Source organism: Crocuta crocuta, unplaced genomic scaffold (genome assembly GCF_008692635.1).
Source record: "Crocuta crocuta isolate KB4526 unplaced genomic scaffold, BGI_CrCroc_1.0 scaffold159, whole genome shotgun sequence".
Classification (NCBI taxonomy): domain Eukaryota; kingdom Metazoa; phylum Chordata; class Mammalia; order Carnivora; family Hyaenidae; genus Crocuta; species Crocuta crocuta.
Genome location: NW_027533263.1, coordinates 2,994,788 through 3,006,448, shown reverse-complemented (window position 1 = coordinate 3,006,448; position 11,661 = coordinate 2,994,788). Strand labels below are relative to the sequence as shown.

Genomic DNA, 11,661 nt, shown 5'->3' with positions numbered 1-11,661 from the left:
GTAATATGTATTTCCCAGAGACTTAAATAGTTGTTCTTCCATTATAATGCTCAAGTATAGCTTGCTATTATGTTTTGCAATACAGTCTCATTATACAGTAAAAAATTAGCATGTGGCTATTAAGAAACTGAGACTCAGGGAATTAATCCATTTGTAATGATGGTTTGCTCTTGTCATACTGAACAGATATCCTCATTCATAAATCTAGGGATAAGCAACATAAATAATGTGATAGTTTTTAACAAATAATAAGTCCATTCATACAGACTCAAACTTCCTTATAAACTTACAATTTATAACAATAAAATGTAACACATCATATAAAATAACAAAACTAGATAAAATGAATCTTATTTTCCTACAGAAACATTATTGTAAGGGATCAAGTTTCACCAAGATTATAGTGTCCAGTATTTTTAGATTAGACAGCATACATGCCCTCACACAAGCATGTTAAATCTCTAGAGCTACACAATAAACCATTAATGTTGTATATATCTGGGTGGTAGGATATAAAAATCTTTTCTTTTTACTTATCCAGATTTCCTAGTACACCTATAATGAAATTACTTTACTTCTATAAGAAGAAACTCTCAATTAATAATACTTGTATCTATCAATCTAACAGGAATACAATAAGAAATCACATATATTGGTGAAGGAACTTACAGAGAAAGGGATATATAAGCAAATAATGACATAAACCAACAAACACAAAGAGACGGCAAGAAAAACAAGACACACATCCATAGAGGCTCTGAAGAAATAACACAACACAACACAACACAACACAACACAAAACAAAACAGAGGCCCTCTAGAGAAGGAACAGATGTTAAACTGACCTCTACAGAGATTTACAGAAGCATATATAAAATCGATCGTGTGTGACTCTGCCATAGGTCAGATAATGCAAATGGCACCTCCTGAAAATGTACTTTTCCTAAAATTCGAAAATAATAACCCACTTTCTTAAGACTGATGCTTTTAGTGGATTACACTTTCAAAAAATAATAGAGGCTCAATTTTGTCACTTTAAAGCAAAGATGCTATAAACAAATGAATTTCATATTAATTATTTTGAAGTCAAAATCTAAAGTCACACAACAGCTGAATTAAACAATCAATACTTCCTATACAATGGCCTTGAATTTCAAACGAGTCTAAAAAAACACGATTCAGAAAAAACGGAGTGTAATCAACTTTATGTAATACTTACTCAGCATTTTTATCTGTAGAGCTATGAATCGGCTTTCCCATTGTCTGGACCTCCTTTGATTAGGTAAAGCTGAATGATCTGAATTTAGCAATTTAAAATAGTTCTCCAAAAGAGTGCTGGTTTCCACTTGACGCTGGTCAGAGCTGCTAGTGAGAAGGATATGTACTACTTCTGTAAGGCACTTTAGAGTAAGTTCTACCTTCCTACCCACTTCTTCAGGATTTCCATCCTCCCAGGAATCACAATCTGCCAAAACTCTCATAAGAACTTCCATGGTAGCTGGAGAAATTGCTTGCAAAGCATTCCTCTGAAACATGAGAGATAATAAAAGTAAAACCCAAACCTAACTGAAGTTCTGTATGTTTGCAAAAACAAAGAGAGTTTAATAAATATGTGGACTTCTTAAAACAAATCAACATATAAAAAAATTAAACATATACTTTGATAAGCAGTGCTAGTGTTTTATGCAGATTAAGTCATTTCCTCACTAGATTACTAGATTTCTGATTTTATTCAGATAACAATCTGCTCACAGAGAAAACTTGTTTACCATCCTCCCTTGTGGCTAGTGGCAGCCATGTGACATAATTCTGGTAAAAAATATATGCCAGTAGGCTACAAAGAAAATATAACTTTACAAATAAAAAGAGAAGGACCCTTTGCTCTTGGCCTTTTCACCTTTTTCCTTCCTGGAATGCAGACATGATGCTTGGAGTCACCTTTAAATCATAAAGAAACAAACCCAAGAATTAAAGTAGCAGGCTAAAGAGAAAATAGAAATGCAGAAGGAAGTAGTCCTTGATGATACCATGGAGTTGCTGTATCAGCTCATAACTGCTTACATCTGGATTTGTTATGCAAAAATAAAAACAAACAAAAAAACCTCAATTTGGGTAAGTTTCTCTAGGGTTTTCTGTTGGTTATAGCAAATCCATCCCAAATGATACAGATATATAAGACAACTGGCTTGACTCTAATTCTACAAACATTTCTGAAATTCTGAGTCATTGGTAGCTATTCAGGGTGATCCATTAAACTTAGAAATAAACCATATATTTTGCTCCAAACTGTTAAATTGATATATAATAAATCAAACACAGTTATGCAAAAATCATCCAGAAGTAATACTTAAGCCATTAGAACTTGTTATTATCAATAAAATAAGTAATATCTATAATAAAAAGTGCTACTATGGGAAGAAACTGACTATAGAACATCCAACCACCATTATCCTCCACTCCCTTATCAAAAGTACCCTTGATACTTTGCTAGACATGTGGCTACCAGGAATAAAAATTACATTTCCTAACTTCCCCTGCTGCCAAGGAGGCTGAAGAAGAAAGTTTTATCCATTTTTTTATCTGGACATATTTTCCTTTGTTGTAGTTATCTCATGGAGTTTGTTTGGCAAATGAGATTTAAAAAAAAAAAAGGTATCAGCTTTTCAGTATCTCCTTTAAAGATAGTTGCAACATGCCATTTGTCTCCCTCTTCACCGTCTCCTCCATTTTTGTGCTGAAAAGGCAGACACGATGCAGATGACCAAAACTCTAAAAGCTAATCTTGTAACAAAAGAAATAATAACACACTGACATTGAAAAGGTACCTGAGTCCCTGAAGATCCTAGAGCCACCAGATTAGTTCTTACAAGCAAGCGCCTTACATATATTACGCACCATTTGGTCCTTATGACTACCTTATAGCGTTACTACTTCCATATTATAAATAAAGAAACTAAACATGTAAATAGTTTTTATCCAAGGTCACAGAATTAATTAGAGATGGACATGGGATTCAAACCTAAGTCAGTCTGGCTCCAATGCCCATTTTCTTAATGCAAAATAGAATAAATACACCAATGAGAAGTCCAAGCATGATACTTTGAGAAGGGAGACCATTATGGGACTTCAGTTTTTCTGCTATTTATGACAAGGCCATTCTTATACCTTTAGATATTTGATTTGTCTAAATATCGTGGTACTAACCATATATTCAATAAATAACCTTCTGACCTCAAAATAGCTGTAACTATAGCTATAACCTGATTAAAAGGACTTTGAATATTTTCAGTACATAAAATAATAAATTTGTCTTCTAGTATCTACTTGATTTCAATGTTAATTTTAATTACTGGAGGTCTCTCAGGGCTTGATTACCCCTGGGCACTAAAAAGAACAAATCTCTGTGTGTTCAAAATGGTAATGGGATCCAACCAGCTTCTCCAATACTCAGAAACAATGTCATTTTCAATTTTATTCATGTATACTTATTAATTCTTATTTCTAGTAGTGGAGAAATTATGGAAATGAGGAGACACTAATACAAAAGAAGGATATCAGCTAACAAAGGTGACAAAAGCAAACAAACTGAAAAATAAGATTCTAGCCACCATCACTCTCACAAAAAACAGATTCTTCTTCTAGTGTAAAGAAGGAAAGGCAAGGTAGCCCACTAGGAAACCCAAGTAGCATTATTAGCAACAGCTGTAACTTTGTCATCAATAGAAATCACATAAATTTTCATATATTACAGTTGCCGTAATGTCTCGAAACATCAGGTTTGTGTCTTTTGAAATTACATTTGTTACTATACTTGATGCTGTACCTCTCTATTTAGTGTGTTATAAGCACATATTACTATGTTACAAATTTAGCTTAATATTTTAGTAACTGACTTCAGCATAACTAGTTTCCTTTGTGATCCTGTGTGTTTTATTTTATGCGTTTGAAGCATTCTGACAAGGGACTTTATAGAGGGCATATGTGTTACAAAATGTGTTAGAAACTTCTGATCCAAACTGTGTGCTTCAAGAAAATATGTAGGATGTTCTTTCTGTACTATAATTTTATTTTCAGGATTACTAGTTTTCAACTACTAGTTACACTCAAAGTTTACAGTTTTTAAGATCCTTACCTTCAAAAATAAAAAAATAAGTAATACTAGAATTTCCTTCTTGTGAATAATAAACTAGTTGGGTTTGTTGAAAAAATGCATATAAACCTTGTATATATGCATTCAGTAATTAAGTAGACAGAAGAGTAACTAATTCATATATATTTAATTTTGAGTTTGATTTCATCATGTAGACAAATAGGGCTGACTCTATGTCTAAAGAAAGAACTAGCAGCTGAAAGTCAAAACAGCTAAGAACTTATAATAAAAAATTGTTAAATATGGTTATTTATGTAGTAATTTTATTGTTAATTTATTATAAGTTATCATATATTGTTATATTTTAAGTAATATTATTACTTAGCTTTTTGAAGAAGTTTTAACAAAAGATTAGTTTAAAACAAGACATAAACTCAGAAAAATATTTGTGTGATTCATGAAATTATAAAAAGAGAAAGAATACATTAAAATAATCCATGGAAAACTTTTTGCACTGTTAACTATTGTTTTAAATATTAACTTTTAACACTTTCCTCACCTGCCCACCGGCTATAATGGCTCCAAAGAGATGCAATAAGCAACACTTAAGACTTTCCTTGAGATGTTCGCTTTCCTGAAAACACTCTGTGAATATAATACACAAATAAACAAATAAGATTTCTCTTTCACAGTATGATTTATCTCTAAGGAATGTCTGACTCTGAAATATTAAAAACTATAAAAAGGCTAAAATTTGTTAAAAGGCAAGGTTGATATGCATTTTTTTCATAGAAAAGGAAAAGAAAGACCACCCATCAGCTAGTATTTTAGAAAATTTACTTATGTAATCTCATTTAATTCTCATAATACTCCATATGAGGATATTTTGCCCCCATTTATAAATAAGCAAATGGAATGTCTTGCCTAAAGTTATAGACAAAGTTAGAAACTAAATGAAATCTGACATAAAATTATATTTCTTTTTTACTACTAATGCATCTTATTAGTATAATTGATTATAATTATTCAATAATAAAATTGCAAGAGTTGGACAAAAAAATTTTCTGGGTTTACTCCAGGGCAGACATTCTAAAGTTCTGGTAGCAACAGTAATCTTCCTTTTAATATTATAAAGAATTTTATTGTTTTTAAAAGGTTATACATGGATGTAACAAAGAATAATTAAAATAGCATAAAACAAAAAACAAGGAAATGTAAATCTCCCTCAAACCTATTCCTCAATTTATAATGCTCCCAGCACCTTAAAAAAAAAAAAAAAAGCTATAGATATCCTACTGCATCATGTTCTTTTGTTTTAACATAAGAATACCCATAATACTAGGTATTACTACATTTTAACATACACATCTTCCTTATTCATTTTTATGGCCACTACAATGATGTACCTTAATTTACTTAACCAGTTCTCTACTGATAAACTTTTATGATTTTTCTCTTTGATACTCAAATAACCCAGTAATGAATATCTTTTTGCATGTATCATTACATACACAGATAAGGCTGTAACAACAGAATTATTTCCAATTTTATACATAACAAACATTACCAATAAGAAACAGCTTTGAGGTAAATATATTGATAGAAATTTACATTTAAAAAGTTAAATGATTCCATCTATGTTGGAATAACTGTCACTATATGTGGCTTCCTAATATGAGTAACTAGAAAATTAGACAAAATAGGTAGAAATTTATACATTCAAGAAATTTTCTTTCTCTCAAGAGAAGCAAAGTGAGCCCAAGGATTATGTTAGCTTCCTGCTGCAGAAATGTCTGACAACTACCTAGAAACCCTAAAAGAATATAGCCATTTGCTGAGTTAGGAAACAGATAAAATGTTTGGGGAGGCCTAGGCAACTGGAATTTGTGAAGCAGTACTGGAGTGGAAGAAGCCATTCAGAGAAAGTACTCCAGAAATATTCAAAGGGCTCACTTTGAGTCAAAATATCAATCCTTACATGATACTGTGAAATCCCACAAGACACGCAAAAACCTACCAAGAAGTTTTAAGTTAAGTAACTGTCAGATTTTACACTGAGCTGCAAGATGACAGACTTCTAATCAGCCACAGAAGACACACAGAAACACATAAGAATGCTGGAGTGGCTTTATTAGCATCTGACAAAGCAGGCAAGAAATATTATGAAGGAAAGGCAAGGAATATTACCATGGGTAAAAAGGGACATGTCTTTATCAAAGACAGGCAATGAAAATAAAACTCACTTTTTAATGAATCTACATTAGTTTATTTTAAAGACCTTTACATGTGTAAGTACTTGTGATACCTTCTTTGGGATAAATTAGCAAAACATATGCACAAATCTACATTCTATAAACTATAAACTATAAAATAAGTAACAAAAAATAGTGAGATATACTGGATTCATAAATTAGAAGTCTCAGTATTTTTAAGATGTCAATTCTCCTAAAATGCTTCCATAGATTGAATATAATCCCAACCAAATAACAGCAAGGCTTTTTGTAAAAATATTTAAAATGGCCTCTAAAGTGTATATAAAAGTTTAAGAGAATCAGAATAAACAAGAAAATTTTGAAAAAGAACAAAGCTGAGGACTTATTTCAAGACTTAGCAAAAAGTTACAATAATCAATACACTGTGATAATATAATAAGGGCAGGTATGTGGAACAAAAAAAGAGAATCCAGAAATCCGCTCCTGGTGGTCAAACAGACTGGACACTGCAATCATCTTCACCAAGTACTCAAAGGACTATTTGTCTTGTTTTAATTCTTAGGAAAAAAAGAAAAGAGAACTAAAGCAAATACATCAAGATGTTAAGATTTGACAAATGTGAGTGGCAAACACAAGGTTCCTTTTACATATCTTGGAATATTTTCCATATTCTTGAACTATGGCACAATCATTTTTTAAGAAAGAAAACTAGAGTCCATATAGGTCACACATATAGTAGCCAATTCTCTTAAGTTTCTTTTTTTTAACTCATGGTACAAAAGTATTCAATAAGTGCCCATCAGTTCAAAAGAAACACATAACCATCCTTTAAAATCAGAACATCCAAATGAAAAGTCAGTTCAGAATTTTAATTTTTTTTAATATTTAAAAAGTAATAAATAATAAATACATTTAAACTTACATATAGCTAGAGAAAGTGAACACATTGGGAATTCAAATACTATGTTTTTTTCTTCTTTCTAGAGAAGTGACATCATGTTTTCTGGTCAGTAATGTCCTACCACTATACTAAATAAAGTCAAACAAATGACCAGTAAATCTGTTCCTTATATCCTACTCATGCTGAACTGGTTATACCCATGGAAACCATCTTAGTAGATTTTGACAGGAAGAAGGAACTCTTTACCTCAACAGAAAACCTAATGAGCTGATTTATACAGAAAGGATTTTGGCAAACCTTAACTAGCTATAAGAAAAGATACCTTTTAGCCTACTTTCAGCAAAAGTAACATTCATTGGTGCCCACTAAAATAGAAACACCAAGACAGAAAGCATTTTTGCTTTCATAGTACTAACAACTAAAGTACACAGCATATTTTAATCTGAAACTTAAGTGGGTAATCATGGAAATTACAAGATTATATCCACTAGGTTAGTCTGGGTACTCATCTTTAAAAATATTTTTTCAAAAATGTTTAAGAGAGAATTCGAGAACAGTGGGACTACATCAGGACTAGAAGATTGTGAACCTGGGACCACAAATGTTAAGACTAGAAATTAATTTTCACATGTAGCTTTTGGGTAAGGACATCTCTCTCAGTTGATTCCTATAGTCAAGACTAATTGTGATAGTAGGAGCTTCAGAAATTTCAAGATGGGCAGCTGGCTTGAGTAACACCCTGGATAAATACTCCCAGTCAAACCCCATTAAGGCTACAGGATTGATACTTTGATAAATATCAAAAGCTGAGTGTACAAAATGCCTAGTGGGACATGCAAAGCTTGTTGGGCCAAAAGAGAGTTGGTGATGGTCAGTTTTTCAAATGATGACACATGAAAGTGTATACTGATGAAGGGGTCTACCAGGCAGAATGCTAGCCTTGGGATTGCTCCAGAGGAGCCTAACTCAAAAGCCTCCTGAGAGAGGTGTCTACTCCAGAAAAAGTAACAGGGTCACCGAATAGAAGAGAGTGTTTCTAGAGAAAAAGGTCCCAGGAGGGTCAGGTAATTTTCTTTGTGTCCCACCAAGACTTAATATTAATGAACAGTTGCAGAACAGAGTCAGTCTTTCCAAGATGTTTTCGTCTGTCATACTAGCCTTAACCTCCTCTAATCTAGTGAGCTGGCACATCCAGAAAGATCTCATTGCCCAAAGGTGAGCCCCTAGGTCTCAAATCGCTCTGGGAAGCTGGCAAAGAAGAAGATTTGCACAACAAAGTCACCACTAACCACTGCTTAAACCCAGAACCCAGCCTTCTCCTTCTGCTCTATAGCCCTGAAACACTTCTTTAAAAGCTAGAAAATCCATAAACATGAAGAGCATGTCAAACACGTCACCAGCCACTTCACCTTTATGGTACCGTAAAGTTGCTGTGCAAGTCCCCATAGTAAACCCAGGAATCTGACTTTTCTACCAAAGAACTATATTCATTACAAACAGGTGTGTAGGTTAGGGCGCCTGGGTGGCTCAGTCAGTCGAGCATCAACTTCACTGTAGGTCATGATCTCATGGCTCGTGAGCTCAAGCCCACGATCAGGCTCTGTGCTGACAGCTCAGAGCCTGGAGTCTGCTTTGGATTCTGTGTCTCTGTCTCTCTCTCTGCCCCTCCCCTGCTCATTCTCTCTCTCTCCCCCCACCAAAAATAAACAAACATTAAAAATTTTTTTAATTAAAAAAAAAACATAAGTGTATAAGTGAATTTATTCTCTCCCATGTCATCAAATTCTTGGGAGTGCTTGTCCATAAAATTTTTCTTTAATAACTGCAACTCATCATCCATGATAATAAAATCCAACCACAGCATCAAATTTTGTATCAGAGGTGGAAGAGAAGGATAATGCAAAGCTCTCTTTGCCCCTACCCCATCTACCTGTGGGGTGAGCAAACCTGTTAGTCCCCTTTCCCAAACACAGCCTGGGCTTAGCCTTGCACTCAGGCTCTGAAAAGCCCCAATCGCAAAGGAAGGCCTCATCCGCAAGGCCAACACCATCTCACAGCCCAGCCAGGTAGTGCCCAGGCAGGAGGCCCTGGTTTTAGGCTCCTGAGCAGTGGCCATGCACTGGCTGGGTCCCCATGCTATTTCTGTAAAAATTCTGAACTTCTATACTACAGTCCTTAAAATATTAAGCTCTTCTCAAAATAAAAACACTTTCAGAACAGTAAATTAAGTAAGAGTAAGAACAAAGATCAGAGCAAAATATGAATCAAGTACTCCAGTGATAGGTCCTTACAATCTTTATCTTACAGATACACAAAGCTGAATCAAACAGAATCAGAATAAGAATTTAAGAATAAAGAATAATCAGAGTAACATCACAATCTAAGAGAAATTAGGACTGATACTTACGATAAAAGAAAGGGACAAACTCCACTGTGAGAGAAGCTGGCTTGTATTTCTGTCTGCTCTTTTCCACAGTACTAAGGATTCGTCTATCATTAAAAAGAAGTTAATATCAAATTACAACATGAGCAGGTAGAGACGGCATAATTACAGAAACAACTATAAATTTAGTATATTACTTTTTATTTAGGTACTGAAAAATACATCTCTAGGATTGGTATAATCTTGAAAAGAAGTCTAGCCAATAATTTAAATGCTGACCTGTGAAAGGATTTCTTCTTTTGAATTAAGCAAACAAATTTTAAATGCTTAATGATGAAACATAGCAGGTTAAGTTTCTAAACAACTGGAAATAGATAAAGGAATTAGGCATTTAAAATTTCTAATTTGCAGGGTTGCCTGGGTGGCTCAGCCAGTTAAGCGTCTGACTTCAGCTCAGGTCATGATCTCATGGTTCATGGGCTCGAGCCCTGTGTCAGGCTCTGTGCTGACAGCTGGAGCCTGGGGCCTGCTTCAGATTCCGTGTCTCCCTCTCTCTCTACCCCTCCTCCACTAATGCTCAGTCTTTGTTTCTCAAAATTTAAAAAATAAATTTTAATAAAGTAAAATTTCCAATCTGTAGGGGCGCCTGGGTGGTTCAGTCAGTTGAGCATCTGACACTTGGTTTGGGTTCAGGTCATGATCTCACGGTTCATGAGTTCAAGCACCATGTCCAGCTCTCCTCTGACAGTGTGGAGCCTGCTTAGGATCCCCTCTCTTTCTCTCTCTCTGCCTCTCCTCTTCTCTCTCAAAATAAATAAACTTAAATAAAATAAAATACAATAAAATCTCCAATGTGTAAAAGAACATGTTCAGCAGTATTGCTAATCTGACATCTCAGACTGTAGAGCTTATTACCATAGTAGAAACTAAATTCATCAGAAATCAGGCCACTCTTTGCCATTTTCCGAAATCTCATCTGGACACAAAGAATCCATGCCACTGCCTTCTTCCATTTTAAATATGTAGATCTAGTATGAACTAGGGTCATTTTTGTTTTTAATGACAATTCTAGTATTTTTGATAGCTGAAATATTTCTACAGACTTCATAAGGCCAACACAAATAGCATGTGCCTTTACCAAAAACATTTCAAAACAAAATGAATCTCTTAGATGGACAATGCAGTGTGGGTTTTGGGGTGTAAAGGCTATTGTTATAATGGCATATTCAACTGGCGGACTGCAGAAAATTAAAAAAATAAAATAAAATAACTCAGAATTTTTTATGTCCTGAAAAAACTCTTAACATTGTTAGAGAAAAGCAACAAAAATGAAAAATGTTTGAAAAACAGCCACAAAGAAATTCCATACATCTAAATATGATCTACAGATAAAGCAATGGATTAAGATGACTTCTTCATAACAACCATAACTGAGATATTAGAATTATTTTCCTTATATTCAAAGCAAGGAAGCAAAGTCAACTGACCACAGAATAAGCCAGTAAGACAGGCACAGCTGGACTGAGTAATGGCAGAATACAGTTCTAAGATCCAGATTTACTAGAATTCATATCAGATACTATCTGCTACTGCACTGCTTTCCAAATCTGTGCCTATTTTCATTGTGGAGAAGGCAAAGAATTATCACATTTTGTATTTAATTTTTTTTAATGTTTATTTTTGAGAGAGAGACAGAGTATAAATAGGGGAGGGACAGAGAGAGAAGGAGACACAGAATCCAAAGCAGGCTCCAGGCCCTGAACTGTTAACACAGGGCCTCTGTTAGCACAGGGCTTGACCTCACAAACTGTGAGATCATGACCTGAACCAATGTCGGATGCTTAACCAGATGAGCCACTCAAGCGCCCTTGTATTTATTTTAAACTCAAACGTTATTGGATTTCTATTTAAATACTACTATTATTGATATTTTTATACCTTTAAGATAATACAAATATTACTAGAGTTAAAAATTTAGCGACACCTTCAAAAAAATTCAGTAATGAGGTAGAAAAATTAATTTTAAAAGGATGATTTAGCTTACAGTTAGGTTTTTCCATGAGATTATTTACATT

At 34.0% G+C, this 11,661-nt stretch overlaps 1 protein-coding gene across 9 annotated transcripts in view; it reads right to left on the bottom strand.

Moving 5' to 3' along the window:
- NBEAL1 (neurobeachin like 1) overlaps positions 1 to 11,661 on the bottom strand; it is a 174,880-nt gene that overhangs the window by 127,655 nt on the left and 35,564 nt on the right. For 8 of the 9 annotated variants that reach the window (XM_077747670.1, XM_077747675.1, XM_077747676.1 and 5 more), the window contains exons 7-9: positions 9,611 to 9,693; positions 4,649 to 4,734; positions 1,219 to 1,525 (exon numbers count right to left, since the gene is read on the bottom strand). In XM_077747670.1, the coding sequence (XP_077603796.1) occupies positions 1,219 to 1,525; positions 4,649 to 4,734; positions 9,611 to 9,693 (476 nt within the window). Of the gene's footprint in view, positions 1 to 1,218; positions 1,526 to 4,648; positions 4,735 to 9,610; positions 9,694 to 11,661 lie in introns of those variants that run through there. The other variant, XM_077747677.1, reaches the window with a different exon arrangement.